The sequence below is a fragment of the Oncorhynchus clarkii genome, chromosome 15, assembly GCF_045791955.1.
Source record: "Oncorhynchus clarkii lewisi isolate Uvic-CL-2024 chromosome 15, UVic_Ocla_1.0, whole genome shotgun sequence".
Taxonomy (NCBI): domain Eukaryota; kingdom Metazoa; phylum Chordata; class Actinopteri; order Salmoniformes; family Salmonidae; genus Oncorhynchus; species Oncorhynchus clarkii.
Genome location: NC_092161.1, coordinates 33286396 through 33304131, shown reverse-complemented (window position 1 = coordinate 33304131; position 17736 = coordinate 33286396). Strand labels below are relative to the sequence as shown.

Sequence of the window (17736 nt, the reverse complement as noted above, 5' to 3'; positions counted from 1 at the left end):
GTCCTGACCTAGTGCACTCAGGTGCTGCAGGCAACTTCCTAGACTGGTCAGTGGCCTTATCATTACGCATTCCTCTAGTCCCTTTACAACCCCCTATCCCAGTCCTTGCCCTAGACAACCGTCCCCTAGGAACAGGACTGGTGCGCCAGACCACAATTCTCATTTCCCTCAGTTACTCACAACAACCATGAATGCATCAATTTCCTCATCTTAGACTCTCCTGCACACCCCGTAGTTGTAGGTTTCCCCTGGCTACAGTTGCATAGCCCCAGCATATTGTGGACAGAGAGGAGATTGTTGGGTTGGTCGCAGGAGTATGAAGGGAGGCGTCTCTTGGTGTCAATCTGTGCCACCTCCATGGAAAGTCCGGAACAGGCCACCCACATACCTATCCTGGAGGAGTACCGGGACCTACAGGCGGCCTTTTCAAAGACTCGTGCCATGTGCCTGCCCCCACATCGCCCATGGGACTGCATCATCAACCTACTGTCTGGTTCTACCCTCCCGCGGGGGCACATCTACCCTCTCTTGCATGCAGAGACCGAAGCCATGGAGACCTACATCCAGGAGGCGCTGGCCCAAGGATTCATCTGTCCGTCCACCTCTCTGGCCACCTCCAGCTTCTTTTTTGTGAAGGAGGGAGGTCTTCGCCCCTGTATCGATTACCAGACTCGGAATAAGGCTACTGTTAAATGCAGTTATCCCCTGCCTCTCATACCCACTGTGATCAAACAAATGCACGGTGCTAAGTACTTTACTAAATTGGATTTATGCAGTCCCTACAACCTGGTGCGCATCAGAGAGGGGGCTGAATGGAATGGAATATCGCCTTCAGCACCGGGCACTAGAATACAGGGTAATGCCCTACGGCCTGACAAATGCACCCTCGGTTTTTCAATCATTCATTAATGAGGTGTTGGGTCACTATGTAGTGGTGTGCACAGACAACATCTTGGTGTACTCCACTACACACAAGCAACATGTCTCACATGTCAGGTCCGTTTTGAGAGGCTGATAGGGAATCAACTGTACTCCAAGGCAGAGAAGTGCCTTTTCTTTCAGCAGGCTGTCTCCTTCCTGGGCTATTGGATATCCACTGCTGGTGTTGGAGAGCAGGGTCAATGTAGTACGGTCGTGGCCTATTTAATCCAACATCAAGGCGGTGCAGGGCTTCCTTGGTTTTGCCAACTATTTCTGTCATTTCATTAGGGGTTTCAGCACAGTGGTGGCTCCTCTCACCTCCCTCCTGAAGGAAGGTCCTCAACAGCTGCGCTGGACTGGGAAGGCCAACAAAGCATACTGTGCACTCAAGGAACGTTTTACTAACGCACCTGTTCTGGCTCGCCCTGACCCGTCTCTGCCCTTCATCGTGGAGGTGGACGCCTCTGGGGTTGGAGTAGGGGCTGTTCTCTCCCAACGCACTGGATAGCTGCCTAAACTCCATCCATGGGCCTTCTACTTATGGAAGCTGTCTCCCACAGAGCGGAATTACGACTTGGGGGTTCGTGAGTTGTGGACCATCAAGAAGGCTCTGAAAGCATGGGGACACTGGCTGGAGGGTGCTAAACACCAATTAATTGTCTGGACGGACCACAGGAACTTGGAGGGGGCACCCCTTGGAGGGGCACACCACCATCCTTGTCATTGTGGACTGGTTTAACAAAGCCTGTCGTTTGATTCCACTGCCTGGTCTCTCTACGGCCCTGTAGACCGTGGAGGTTCTCTTCTCTCACGTCCTCCGGCACTACGGGATCCTGGAGGACATTGTGTCTGACCGTGGTCCTCAGTTCACCTCCCGTGTCTGGAAGACCTTTCATTGAACGACTGGGGGTCGCTGTCAGCCTCACCTCCGAGTACCGTCCCCAATCAAATGGGCAGGTGGAAAGGGTAAATCAGGAACTGCGGAGGTACCTTTGTAGTTACTGTCAGAACCGGCCTGGGGAGTGGGCTACATCTCTGCCTTGGGCAGAATACCCACAAAACTTCCTTCATCACTCCTTCACTAACCTCACACCCTTTCATTCATCATGTTCTTCGCAATCAGCTGGCACTGGCACCCTGGCACCGGAGTCAGATCGAGACTCCTGCTGTGGACAGTTGGTTCCGGCACGCCCAGGAGGAATGGGACACCGTGTACACCCATCTCCAGTGCGTTGTCCTCCGACAAAAGGCGCAGGACGATTGTCACCGCAGTGTGGCCCCGGTCTTTCACAGGGTTTGGCTTTGTTTGAAGGACCTGACCCTCCGCCTGCACTGCCAAAAGCTGAGTCCACGGTTTGTGGGGCCGTTCAAAGTCCTGAGAGTCAATGAGGTGATGTACAGATTATAGCTCCCCGTCAATTACCGTATCTCACCCTCATTTCATGTATATCTCACCCTCATTTCATGTATATCTCCTCAGGCCGGTGGCAGCTGGTCCCTTGGCTAGTGCTGGACCCCACAATGCACCTCCCCCTCCCTTGGATGTCAAGGGGGCATCTTTTAGACTCACTGCGTCGTGGGGGGCTTCTCCAGTACCTGGTCGACTGGGAGGCGTGCGGTCCCGAAGAGCTGTGCTGGGTTCCGGCGCGGGACATCCTGGATCGTTCTCTCATTCGGGACTTCTACAGGCATCGACCCATACCGCATTGCCGGGGCGGTCCCCAAGGTTGGCGGCTCCCCGCTGCTGGAGCATCGCCTCAGGGGGGGGGGGGGTACTGTCCCACCAGCCTTTGCTTTTGTTTCCCCTCCGGTCCAGCTCAGGCATTCGCCGTTGCCGACCTTCTAGCTACTGGAAAACGCCCTTCACTCACATACCCCGGAATTGTCTCATTATTACACACACCTGGTTCCAATCCCCACTCTCACTGTGTATGTACTCCCTCTGCCATTTGTCTTTGTCGGTCATTGTAAATGTTACTTGTTTTCCTGGGAGGAATCAAATCAAATCAAATCAAATTTATTTATATAGCCCTTCGTACATCAGCTGATATCTCAAAGTGCTGTACAGAAACCCAGCCTAAAACCCCAAACAGCAAGCAATGCAGGTGTAGAAGCACGGTGGCTAGGAAAAACTCCCTAGAAAGGACAAAACCTAGGAAGAAACCTAGAGAGGAACCAGGCTATGTGGGGTGGCCAGTCCTCTTCTGGCTGTGCCGGGTGGAGATTATAACAGAACATGGCCAAGATGTTCAAATGTTCATAAATGACCAGCATGGTCGAATAATAATAAGGCAGAACAGTTGAAACTGGAGCAGCAGCACGGTCAGGTGGACTGGGGACAGCAAGGAGTCATCATGTCAGGTAGTCCTGGGGCATGGTCCTAGGGCTCAGGTCCTCCGAGAGAGAGAAAGAAAGAGAGAAGGAGAGAATTAGAGAACGCACACTTAGATTCACACAGGACACCGAATAGGACAGGAGAAGTACTCCAGATAAAACAAACTGACCCTAGCCCCCCCGACACATAAACTACTGCAGCATAAATCTCTTCTACTATTTCCTGAGTACTTTATATTTTGCACTTTGGGTTCGCCCTGTGCCTTTTTGTTTATGTATATATATTTTGAGCACAACAGCGTTTGGGTTTCATCCCTCGTTGTTCTGTAGTGCTTAAATAAATAAATTAGTTCTAAACCTGCAACTGCCTACACATCTCTACACCAGTGACACTATGTGAGTCAATAGCAAAATGATAGATAATATAAGCTACATTATTGCATGCTAAGTATTTCTGATCAGTGATAGATGAGCAAATAAATGAACTATACCACCACTTATTTGCCCAGCCAGATAAATTAACCAAATATACAGATGGATAATCAGTTAAACAAAATCACATTGACTTATCAGACAAGCCAGAGGCTTTTGGTTGGAAGTAGGACAGGCAGTAAATTAGTTAATAGACCAATAAGAAAGAGTTCTAAACCTCTCTGCCAATAACAGCTAGTTTTCCCTTTTGCCTTCCCCATGCAGATCCTGCCAGACAGTCCTAGCAATGTTCCTGCTTGAGAAATTGATATTTGCTAAGACGTTTACCATTTTAATTAAACAATCACAGTAAGGCCAATTGTTACCTAGACATTTTTAAATATTGAGATAAACATCCGTTCTGCCAGCCACATTCTGTTAAAGGTCCCCAAAGCACACACATCCCTGGGTCATTCCTCTTTTCAGTTCGCTTCAGCTAACGACTGGAACGAGCTGCAACAAACACTCAAACTGGACAGTTTTATCTCTTCATTCAAAGACTCAATCATGGATACTCTTACTGACAGTTGTGGCTGCTTTTCTTGATGTATTGTTGTCTTTACCTTCTTGCCCTTTGTGTTGTTGTCTGTGCCCAATAATGTTTGTACCATGTTTTGTGCTGCTTCCATGTTGTTGACATGTTGTGTTGCTACCATGCTGTGTTGTCCTGTGTTGCTATGTTGTCATCTTAGGTCTATCTTTATGTAGTGTTGTGTTGTCTCTCTTGTTGTGATGTGTGTTTTGTCCTATATTTTTAATCCCAGCTCCCTTCCCCGAAGGAGGCCATTTGCCTTTTGGTAGGCCGTCATTGTAAATAAGAATGTGTTCTTAACTGAGTTGCCTAGTTAAATAAAGGTTAAATAAATAAAAATGACAGTGCCATGTTGAAAGTCACTGAGCTCTACAGTAAAAGCCATTCTACTGCCAGTGTTTGGCTATGGAGATTGTATGGCTGTGTGCTCGATGTAAGACACTTGTCAGCAACTGGTGTGGCTGAAATAGCCGAATCCACTAATTTGAAGAGGTGTCCACATACTTTTGTGTATATAAAGTGTAGTTTCAGCCACTTGCGAATTTAACTAAAATAGGCCTGCAAGCAGATTACAGGCGCTACATGGTCAATCTGCTGTCTGCATTGGCTGTGCAGCATTTACGGTGTTACTGCCTCTGCAGAGCAGTACAGAGCCTTTGTCAAGGAAGTGAGTTTTTGTTTATACAGGACCTCCCGCCCCCACCTAAGGTGAACAAATCATGTCAATGAGGAGCCCTCTGCATTGTTACAACATTTGAGAGTCACACAGCAATGAGGTATGGCGCTAAATTTGGCCCCTGGAGACTTTGAAATTGTGTTACGTTTTCCATATGGCGACCCCGACCACATTTTTTCAGATGAACCATACATTGTCTCTTAGCCTTGGTAAGACAACGGGTAATGCATTAAGCGCAAGCTGGGTGCCAGTGGTTTTCTAATTATTTATAGGCATCTCAGGCTATTTATATATTTTTTTATTGATTCTAGGACAAGGTCTACCTGTATTTTTTTTTGTTTGGGGGGGGGGTGGGGGGATAATTTATTATTACGATGATGGGACAACTTGTGGCACATGGTGTTGCTTTTGTCACTAACAAGCGACCAATCGCGTGAGGGGCATCCTTCTAAAAAGGCATCACTATTATTGTTGTTCACCTTACGTAGTAGGCGTAAAGTGAACCCTCGGTTATTCGCTTCCGTTGGCAGGGCCAGTGACCACATGCGGGCAAGAGCCGGGAATAGTGCGACAACTTTCTTTTCTCATCTAGCCCAATTGATTTTCGATAGTCTTGCAAAAACAAGGATTGCACTTGATTTTAAACAATGGCTTCACTGTCTATCCATTCAAGTGTGGATTATGCTAAAACCCTTCTCCCGGACTTTTGGGTGAGGTAAGGATAAACTACCCAGGTGTTATTTAATTTTCCAGCATTATAGGTAGCCTATTTAGAGCTCCACCTACAAGCAGGGGAGAACCGGGACGAAAGTTAATTTTTTTTTTTTTTGTCTCCTGATTACCCTGATCGATAGAAGTAGCGACTCCATATTTTATGAAAAACGGCTTAGTCTGTGTCCTCTACATTAGCAACTGTAATTTCATTTTCTAGGGTAAATTTAAATATACATTGAACAGACCTATGCGAAGTTACTTCTAACTGCCGGCGGGCGAGAATAACACAGCATTGTTACAGAAGTAAAAGCTGTCGAAGTGCATGCTGTTCTATATCAATATCGGTCTTATGTCCGGTTTGTAATGCTCGTTAGTTCATACACTTGTTGACAGTATCAGCCATAATTTCATGTTTCAATTGGTATGATTTTGCTATAGGTTTGACATCAACATTTTTAAGCAATGAAAAAGAATCAACGTCCAATGTTTAGCAAACAATATTGCCTTGCAATATTAATGACAAATGGAACACCGCTATATTAACCATAATTTTCTCATCTCACTTTAATGGGAATGTAGTAGGATTTGTTTTTCACAATTTTCAATGCAGTGACTTACATTTTTTTGTACTTGCTTTGCTCAAAACCACTTAACTTGGTGTAACATGGTCAGACTGGGCTGTTTTATTTTGGGGGGTTGCAGGGAGTTCATCCTCCTATAGGAATGTGCTGATTTCACTGCGTAATTTTAGCTTCTGTGTTATCTGAAAAAATGTTTTACTTTCGTCCCAGCTCTCCCCCATATCCTGCTGCATTTAAGCCACCAAACATTTGAAATACTGTTCTGAATCATCTAAAGACGCACCTGTGAAGCGTAGCCTACATAATTAGGATTTGCCAATGAGTTATGTCCCCGTGCGAGACAGACCAGCCTTTTTCCAGACAGCATAATTCATTTTTGAATAGACACGACTGAACTGCAACTACCGTTTAAGAACAAAAGCGAACTCCACATTGTTTTGAGTAAACTGGTTTGCAACAGAATCGGCTTAATGAATATACCCCTGTTGAACGCGCAACAGGGTCATGACTAATTGGCAAATCTTAATTATATAGCCTACGCTTCACAGGTGCGTCTTTAGATCATGCAGAAGGGTGTTTTCAAAGTTGAAAGTTTAGATGTGTTATGTAGAGCAAACATGCCTATCCGATATGTAGAACAAGGAATCATGTCCACCCTAGTCATGGCATTTCCACAGCTGAGTGTGGCCCTGCTCCAAATTAGTAAGACTTTTTTTTTAAATGGCCATTTTAAAACTCTTAAACTCAAACATCTGAACTTGAATAAAATGATGACATATTTTGCTTTCAGCCTATATTACCAAGTAGTGTTAATACTTCTGTGATTTCACTAATGCCTGTGGGTGTGCCCTTTGTCATAAATTTCCACAGAGGTCTACCTCCCCTCTCCCCTCATTGGCAGTGTAATGATGTTACAATATGATAGGACTAAAGTTTTTTTTTTAAATTAATGGATATTGTCAATAGTTATGTGATTAGGCATGAAACTCAATTCTTGATCAGCTGACACTGGGAGAACAACCTGTTCAGACTTAACAACTCTAAAGCCTTGTTCACACTGGCAGTGACAAAAAAATCTGTTTCTTTGCATGTTTGAATCTGTTCTTTTTTCCTACTTTCTGAACATCCAAAAAGCACACGGAATTGGATATTACAAGCCACATTTCAAACCACCTTTTGTAGGTGCTTTGAAATCAGATGCAAATCTGGTTGCTGGCCATATGATGTATTTGCCCTCAAGTGGTTTTTAGACTTATTTGGCATATCTTGCTTGCTAGCGACTATGTGGAAGCTCCTTATAATAACTGATTAAAACACTATTTTGCAAAGGTCTATAATAGCTTCAACAGCCCTCAGTTGGGTAGCACCATGGTGTAGCTGGAGGACAGCTAGCTGCTGTCCTCCTCTGGGTACATTGACTTCAATACAAAACCTAGAAGGCTCATGGTTCTCACCACTTTCCATAGACTTGCACAGTAATTATGACAACTTCCAGAGGATGCCCTCTAACCTATCAGAGCTCTTGCAGCATGACATGTTGTCCCTCCATTCGAAGGATCAGAGAATGAATCTAGTACTGAAAGCATAAGCTACAGCTAGCTACCACTGCAGTGCATAATGTGGTGAGTAGTTGACTCAAAGAGAAATAAAATAGTTAAACAGTTTAACACATTTATTCTGAAATGAAGGAGAAACAAGATTTTAAAAAAAAAATGTATTTCTGTTTCACTTACATAGCAAATGCAGCTAGCAAGTTTAGCTTACTGAAACAACATGCTCAAACAGATTGCTATGCTAGCTAGTTGGCTATGACTTTCCAAGTTAAATTGGTAATACCAAACACTTTGTCACTGTGCTTGCCGGTGTAACAGCTACTGACTGCACTAATGTTACTGCACGCGTCATCAGGGGTGTCTTAATTCCACTGATTCTGTTAAAACGTTTCTCAAATGGAAAAAAACAGGGACAACACCTGAATTTGGCCAATAGAAACTCATTTGCAACTGTTGAACTAATGATTACGCCCTACATCAGCTAGCTGCAGGCAAGAGTGTGCAAGGCGGTGCTGAATGTCACTGTCTGTCCATGTGTCACTCAAATTTCTCTCGACCTGTGCACCTACTTTGTAAACTTTCATTCATAGGGTCGGTTATAGAAACCTCATGATGGGTATAGGGGAAAGTTTGAGTGTCTTGTAGCCTAACTATCGCTGTTACATTGAACTGGATGAATGTAATACAAATGAGTCATCCAATATGCTGTAATAGAAATAAGGCCATGCTCATGAGAGAAATTGTCCTCCTCATCTTAAACGTCACTGACCGCCACTGGTTGACATTTTGACAAGAACATATGATAGGATAACTAACTTGTTAATTGTTAACAAACAAATTAGTGAATGTGCTAGAAACTGATAAACCTGAGAAACCCAACTAGCTAGTTGACTGCTGTGGCTAGCCAAAAAGGACTTGTATTGAAAGTTGGATCATTTTATCTTTAAAAAATATATAATAAAAAATGTAAAGGATACATTTTTAAAGTTTTTCTTACACTATAATTTTGAACATTCAAAGCGACTGGGAAATGTCCATGGCAGCCATTGTCACCTTAACTTGCTACATAACTTATTTGGTGGTGCTCCTGCTTCCTATCACTAATCAGCCTACACCACTGCACACACACCTGTCATTATTATGAGAAATAGCATGGATATGTCAGCAAATGATTGTTCTCTGAACACGTGCGCACACACACAATTTGGTCACTTGTAACTTGCTGTTTGGACAGTCATTATTCCAAAACCGATTTGCTAAACTAGGCCTGCAGTGTGAACAAGGCTTAAATAAATTAGAAGTTAACTAGTTTATATGAATATGATTTTTATTTTTAAAGTTCAATTTCAGTTCTGCACAACTGTCTGTCAATTTGTTGACCAGCAATGAGGCTATTTAAATCAGGCCTGCAGTGTGAACAAAGCCGGTTGCTCTAGCCAACTTCCAATGTTGAAACGCATATCTGAATAATTCAGATGTTATTCTTTGCATATATTTTAAAGTTAAAGTTCCACTTGCTCTATAATCTCACTGAATACTTTTTAGAGGTCGACCGATTAATCGGCACAGCCGGTTATTTTTTTTTTCAAGTTTTCATAACAATCGGCATTTTTGGACTGCGTGGCAGGCTGACCACCTGTTAAGCAAGTGCAGCAAGGAGCCAATGTAGTTGCTAGCTAGCATTAAACTTACATTATTTAAAGAAATTATGTTCACACATTTCGCAAAGAGCCAGGCGGCCCAAACTGTTGCATCATTAACATCAATGCCCTTATTAAAATCAATACACAAGTGTTTTTTTTTTTTTAAATTTTTTTTTTTTTAATAAGAAGAGAGGCACAAAACGGTCTAAAAGTCTTAACTGAAGACATTACCTGTCCTGAACACATTGTGGTCTACTGAACACGACCTTGAACTAAGCTAGTTTTCCTTTTTTTTGTCATTTTTGCTTCTATACTGACAGGTCAGTGTCAACTATCCAAACAACAATCTCACGCCGGATCCTTCCCCGACCCCAGCCGCGTCCCTTCAGGCTCTGTACCCAGAGCCGAAGGCAGAGGAAAGGGTTAATGGCCACCTCCCTGGATGACCTCCTAGACCAGGTAAATGCATACTCCTGGGCTACGTTCAGCAGGACAACGTCGTGGAGCGTTTAGATACAAATATATTTCGCAGAACAAACACCTCAGCTAAGTGATTTCTTATTTTAATTGTCAATCTTAAGATGAAGGCACCAACTGGAAGTCACCCTGGATAGGAGTGTGTGTGCTAAAGTGTCTGACTAAAATATGAATGTATTCAGCTCTGGATGTAATTTCGATCTACAACGTTTGCATACTGTTTGTGCAGCTTGGGTATTCACAATGGTTGTCATTCAACATGTCAGTCTTTAAAGTATTCAGAGAGCCATTTCATGGGGACAAAAATCAGTCTCTCCAACACTTACATCAACCCCACCAAATAATTGGTGTAATTTAAAAAAAAAAAGTAATGTCTAATTAGAGGAGGAATGTGAGGTGGAACTTCCTGCTAATGAGACCTTACCTTGTGAAGTTAATATACACAATTGCAAGCACTGCTTCTAGACAGGCAACTCTGTAACCAAATGTTAAATAAAATATGACCATTTCAACACATTTAATACACTCCTGGTTTACTGACCCTGTTAAGGTGACGCTGCTTGTTGCAATTGAGTAACCTCACCCGAGAGACTTGGGGTTCGGAGTGCAGTGGAGTGAAATGTTCAGGGAATCATATGCAAGACATTTCTATCGGCAGAATGTTTTGCCCTCCTGACCGCAACCCAGTCTCATGTTGTGCAAATGACCTACAGTATGTGATTCACAAATGGATATATAAACTCAGCAAAAAAAGAAACGTCCTCACTGTCAACTGCTTTTATTTTAAGCAAACTTAACATGTGTAAATACTTTTTTGCCAATCCTGTCTGGTTCAGCGACGGTGGGTTTGTGCCCATGGGCGATGTTGTTGCCGGTGATGTCTGGTCAGGACCTGCCTTACAACAGGCCTACAAGCCCTCTTAGCCTATTGCGTACAGTCTGAGCACTGATGGAGGGATTGTGCGTTCCTGGTGTAACTCTGGCAGCTGTTGTTGCCATCCTGTACCTGTCCCGCAGATGTGATGTTCGGATGTACATGTACCTGTGTGCATGTGGTGTTACACGTGGTCTGCCACAGCGAGAAAGATCAGCTGTCTGTCCTGTATCCCTGTAGCGCTGTATAAAGCGTCTCACAGTACGGACATTGCAATTTATTGCCCTGGCCACATCTGCGGTCCTTATTTATCCTATCCTAAGGCACGTTCACGCAGATGAGCAGGGACCTTGGGCTTCTTTCTTTTGTATTTTTCAGTGTCAGTAGGAAGGCATTTTTAGTGTGGTAAGTTTTCATAACTGTGACCTTAATTACCTACCATCTGTAAGCTGTTAGTGTTTTAACGACTTCCACAGGTGCATGTTCATTAATTGTTTATGGTTTGTTTCCCATGCTTGGTCAGTGTTTAAACCCTTTACAATGAAGATCTGTGAGGTTATTTAGATTTTTTTACGCATTCTCTTTTGAAAGACGGGGTGCTGAAAAAGGGACATTACTTAAAAAAAAATATTTTTTTTGTATGGTTGATCTTCCCAGGATGGTCACCTGGCATGTCATGTCATCTGTAAAAGTGAAGTTCTACACAAACACAATGTTAAAAATGTTGATTAAACAAAATCGTTGTTGCCTACTTTTAGCATAATTTATTTTTTTGAAAATTAAAAATAAAACCATTTGAAGATCTCAGTGTGTGCTATGACACCGGTCCTACCCAGACAGCAAGTGCCTTCCTGTTGACATGCCAGTTCCTCATCCTGGTGCTAGAGGAAGATGGGACAGTGGTGGACTCTGAGGCCTTCTTCCAGTCACTGCCAGCCAATACTCCAGTCATGGTCCTGCAGAAGGGAGAGACGTGGACTCGGGTACGTATACATACATACATACATACATAGTCATACAGTCAGAAGTTTACATACACCTTAGCCAAATGCATTAACTCAGTTTTCACAATTCCTGACATTTAATCCAAGTAAAAATTCCCTATTTTAGGTCAGTTAGGACTTAATTTTAAGAATGTGAAATGCCAGAATAATAGTGATTTATTTAGGCTTTTCTTTCATCACATTCCCACTGGGTCAGAAGTTTACATATACTCAATTAGTATTTGGTAGCATTGCTTTTTATTTGTTTTAACTTGGGTCAAATGTTTCGGGTAGCTTTCTAAAAGCTTCCCACAATAGATTGGGTACATTTTGGCCCATTCCTCCTGACAGAGCTTTTGCAACTGAGTCAGGTTTGTAGCCCAATCCCATAGCCATTTTCTATGGGATTGATGTCAGGGCTTTCTTGTCCTTAAGCCATTTTGTGACAACTTTGGAAGTATGCTTGGGGTCATTGTCCATTTGGAAGACCCATTTGCGACCAAGCTTTAACTTCCTGACTGATGTCTTGAGATGTTGCTTCAATATATCCACATAATTTTCCTCCCTCGTGATGCCATCTATTTTGTGAAGTGCACCAGTCCTTCCTGCAGCAAAGCACCCCCACAACATGTTGCCACCCCTGTGCTTCACGGTTGGGATGGTGTTCTTTGGCTTGCAAGCCTCCCTTTTTTCCCTCAAAACATAACGATGGTCGTTATGGCCAAACGGTTCTATTTTTGTTTCATCAGACCAGAGGACATTTCTCCAAAAAGTACAATATTTGTCCCCATGTGCAGTTCCAAAAGATGGTCTGGCTTTTGTATGTCGGTTTTGGAGCAGTGGCTTCTTCCTTGCTGAGCGGCTTTTCAGGTTATGTCTATAGGACTTGTTTTACTGTGGATATAGATACTTTTGTACCTGTTTCCTCCAGCATCTTCACAAGGTCCTTTGCTGTTGTTCTGGGATTGATCTGCACTTTTCTCATCAAACGCGTCTCGTTCCTGAGCGGTGTGACGGCTGTGTGGTCCCATTGTGTTTATACTTGCATACTATTGTTTGTACAGATGAACGTGGTACCGTCAGGTGTTTGGAAATTGCTCCTAAAGGTGAACCAGACACCTGGCCATGGAACAGCTGAGCAGCCAATTGTCCAATTACTTTTGGTCTGTTACACTGTTCACCTGATTTGGATGTAAATACCCTCAAATTAAACCTGAAAGTCATATTCATTATTTCATGTCAACTCCAATATGCTGTTGTAGACGGCTAAAATAACAATGTCCAAATATTTATCGACCTGACTGTACATGCACACAGAATTTAACTTTAGTGCTAGGCATACTGTTGCCTTGGGAAAGCATTTGAAGATCACTATCTGCTGCAAGTTCATATCAAATGAGGGCTGGCCGTGTCGTACTTCTGTTGTAGGACTGACTAACAATTTTTGGATGTCACGTTTCCCAAATGTGGAGACTTGCTGTATTATCACACACCACAAGAGGGCCACACTTTCACATCAAACCAGGGATCTCCAAGTAGCTGTCTGGAACCAGAGTTCCCTGGTTTGATGTGAAAGTGTGGCCCTCTTGTTTACAAATGAAAAGCTGAAATTTCTTGATTTAATAATAAGTATTCAACCCTTTTTTGTTATGGCAAGCCTAAATAAGTTCAGGAGTGAATGAATGTGCTTAATAAGTTGCATGGACTCAGTGTGCAATAATGGTGTTTAACATGTACTCCGCACATAATTATCTGTAAGGTCCCTCAGTTGAGCAGTCAATCTCAAGCACAGATTCAACCACAAAGACCAGGAAGGTTTTCCAATGGTTCACAAAATCGCAGCGAATTGGTAGATGAAGAGGGGGGGGAAATAATTTTAAAAAATGAGAGATTGAATATCCGTTTGAGCATGGTGCAGTTGCTAATTACACTTTGGATGGCGCATCAATACACCGTCACTACAAAGATACAGGCGTTCTTCCAAACGCAGTTGCTGGATTTCACCATGAAGCCAATGGTGACTTTAAAACAATTGCAGAATTTAATGGCTGTAATAGGAGAATTGAGGATGGATCAACATTGTAGTTAATCCACAATAGTAACCTAATTGAGAGTGAAAAGGAAGCCTGTACAGAATAAAATAATTCCAAAACATGCATGCTGTTTGCAATAAGGCACTAAAATAATACTGAAAAAAATGTAGCAAAGAAATTAAGTTTTTGTCCTGAATACAAAGGTGTTTTGTTTGGGGCAAATACAATCACTGAGTTCCACTCTTCATTTTTTTTTTCTAGCATGGTGGTGGCTGCATCATGTTATCGGTGCTTGTCATCGACAAGACTAGGGAGTTTTTTTTTAAAATAAAAATCTACCGAAATAGACCTAAGTGCAGTCAAGATCCTAGAGAAACTTGGTTCTGTCTGCTTTCCAACAGACACTAGGAGACCAATTCACCGTTCAGCAAGACGATTACCTAAAACGCAAGGCTAAATATACACTGAACAAAAAATATAAACGCAACATGGAAGTGTTGGTCACATGTTTCATGAGCTGAAATAAAAGATCCTGGAAATGTAAAATTCTCTACCCTAAGTTGACTCCAATGTTTTTAGAACTTCAGTATCTTCAACCGGCCTCGCAACCACAGAACGTGTGTGTGGATGAGTGGTTTGCTGACGTCAACGTTGTGAACACGTTGTACCCCATGGTGGGGTTATGGTATGGGCGGAGTTACAGTTTTTGACTTAAATCGTCTTAAATCTATGGCAATAATTGAAAATGGCTGTCTAGAAATTATTAACAACCAACTTGACCGAGCTTGATGAATTTCTAAAAGAATAATTGGCAAATATTGTACAATCCAGGTGTGCAAAGCTCTGAGACTTACCCAGAAAAACTCACAGCTGTAATTGCTGCCTCGGGTGATCTCTTAACTCTGGGGGTTGAATAATTATCTAATTTTTATTTTTGGATCTTTCAGTGTATTTTGTGTGATTGTTGACACAAAATTACACGTTTTTAATCCCACTTTGTAAAATAACCAATTTTGGAAAAAGTCGGTGTGAATACTTTCTGAATTCACTATGTCTAAATCATGCCTTGATTAGAGGGAAGAATGAACCAGAAGTGTAACTCGGCTAGCTTGCCAGATTTTAATAGTCCTGTCTTAGACTGACCTTTGTCAATTCTTGTACAGGTCCTACCAAGTTCCAGCCAGCCCAAGAGAAATGGAATCGGTAACTTGAGTTTTGACCTGTACAAGTTGAACCCCAAGGACTTCATCGGGTGTCTAACCATCAAAGCAACTCTTTATGAAATCTACACACTGTCGTACGACATTCAATGCACCAGGGCCAAGGGTATCTTGAAGTGAGTACACTACCACATCATCTCTCAAGGGGACATTATTGTGGGCTGTAGGGGTGTGGGGTTTTAAAATGTCAGGTGAAGTAGACTGATTTACAGTACCAGTCAAAAGTTAGGACATTACTCATTCAAGGATCTTTAAAAAAAAAAAAAATTTTTACATTGTATAATAATAGCGAAGACTTCAAAATGATGAAATACCACATATGGAATCATGGTTGCCAAAAGTGTTAAACAAATGGCATTCTCTCAACCAGCTTCACCTGGAATGTTTTTCCAACAGTCTTGAAGGAGATCCCACATGCTGAGCACTTGTTAGCTCCTTTTCCTTCACTCTGCGGTCCAACTCATCCCAAACATCTCTTGGGTGATTACGGAGGCCAGATCATCTGTCATTTCTCTGCTTATTTGAGCTGTTCTTGCCATAATATGGACTTGGTCTTTTACCAAATAGGACTATATTCTGCACACCACCCCTACCTTGTCACAACACAACTGATTGAATCAAATGCATTAAGAAGGAAAGAAATTAAACAAATTAACTTTCTGGAATTAACACGCACACCTGTTTATTGAAATGCATTCCACCTCATGAAGCTGGTTGAGAAAATGTCAGTGTGCAAAGCTGTCATCAAGGCAAAGAATGGCTACTTTGAAGAATCTGAAATATAAAATTGTTTTGATTTAACACTTTTAGTTACTACATGATTCCATGTGTTTCATAGTTTTGATGTCATCACTATTGTTCTACAATGTAGAAAATGGCAAAAATAAAAACCTTGAATGAGGTTTCAAATCTTTTGACTGGTACTGTACATTTTTATAGGCACTAGTCAAAATGTAAAATATTTTAGCAGAGAAATATTCAGTCGGCAGGTCATTGTGTTTTTGTTCATTCCTTCCCACTGGGCACAGACGTCAGTTAAACATCTAGTTCTGATTTACATTTAATGGCGTTGGCAACTAATGTGAATTCAAAGTGAAACCAACAAGAAATTGAACCATGTCATTGGACTAAAGTAAAAAATATTTTAATTCCTTTGCCAGTTTTCCATGTTGATTCAACGTCATCAGATGGGACAATTTGTTGGTGTTTAAATTACATAGAAACAATGTTTATTTTACCAGTTTGTGTCCAGTGGGTTGGCTGCAAGGATATCTGAAGATTCCAGTTGTTGTTTTTTAACATGAACAAGTTGGGGCTTACAAATGGGTCTTCACTGAACAAGTTCTGAGACAACAGAATATGTGTTTGACTGTTTTTTAGGAAGTTTTCAGCTCTGCCTTTTCGCATTCTCTTTAGAGCTCTTCTGCGTTGTCTGACGTCTGTGGCGAGAGTGGCGGGGCAGCTGCTCCTGTGTGGTTCCTCGTACATACTGCAGTACATTGGGGACGATGACTACTAGGACGTGACCAAAGTTTCAAGGCCCTGTTTGAGCTCTTTAAAATGAACCAGGTGAAAAGTGTCCAGGGCCTCCTGAATGCCATTTGTCTCACTAAGTAACTGGGAAAATTCCTTCATGAGATGCGTGTAGGCCTTGTTACCGGCTGGTTTCGTTGAGCCATTGCAAATGTATGTAAAAACAATGTTAATACACATCAAATAAAAGCACTGCCCTGCTGGAGGAGGACATAAATACAATATGGCACATTTTTACTATGGGCAACACATACCGACTTGCATGCTTCTCTAGTTGGGATGATGTGATTTTGTTGATTTTTAGTCATTAAAAAAAAAAATCTGGTTGGCCTCTGTAGCAAAATATCAATGTTCTTAAACTATCCCGTAATCTGGATGGCCCCATTTGTGTCGTTTTTTTTAAAAGAGAAATGTATGCCTGAAAAGTCGCTTAAATTGACGTGGTGACTGTTTTGAGTGATTCCATTCCCCATCAGAATAGCAATCTACTAGTGTGAATCTCAAGTATTTCCTCTCCATGCATCTTCTCAAATTGCATTGGAGGAGATCACCTCAGATCTTGTCCTCCAATGAGTTTTTAAGTTGTGAGGAATCAGGCAAAGACTTTCTGGCCCAACGCTAGGTAGCCTAGGTTCGAATAGCTGACTCTGAAAAATCTGTTATTGTGCCCTTGAGCAAGGCCCTAATTGTGCCTGTAAGTCACTCTGGATAAGAGCATCTGCTAAATGACTAAAATGGGGTTTACTCCAAAACCAATTGAAAGCCCAACTGTCTGGGACTGTGCATTGTCTAAGTACAAAAACATTCAATTTGGAAGCACTCAAACTAAAATGTCACTGAATATTTGCCCTGTCTGTCAAATCTATAAATAAAGGTTTTTGTAAAAAGTCTCATCTGACTTGATGCAAGCTATTAGTTTGTCAATGATTTGTATATTTTCTGTGGGTGATGTCAAATACATGGACATTGGGGCCCCTACGCTTCAGTCAGAGCCTAGCTGCAGTCATTTTGCAGACTGCCATGATTTCCTTTGTCGGCCATAAGCTATTTAAATCCATTTGAGCTGTGTGCTAGTGATGGGTGGTCAGAAATGGTACAGTACATTATCACTAATTCTGCTGGGTAACCACAGTGACTTTTACATATCCTTCACCAGAGCAATAGACACATTTCTGTGAACAGGCATTTAGA

General features: G+C 42.2%; 1 protein-coding gene across 1 annotated transcript; it reads left to right on the top strand.

Moving 5' to 3' along the window:
• The first annotated feature begins 5432 nt into the window (after window positions 1-5432).
• LOC139366784 (cell death inducing DFFA like effector a) lies at window positions 5433-16793 on the top strand. The gene is made up of 5 exons (XM_071104490.1): window positions 5433-5649; window positions 9746-9884; window positions 11613-11759; window positions 14956-15128; window positions 16429-16793. Exons 1-5 carry the CDS (start codon window positions 5582-5584, stop codon window positions 16529-16531), a joined length of 630 nt encoding a protein of 209 aa, XP_070960591.1. The 5' UTR covers window positions 5433-5581; the 3' UTR covers window positions 16532-16793.
• The last annotated feature ends 943 nt before the right edge of the window (window positions 16794-17736 follow it).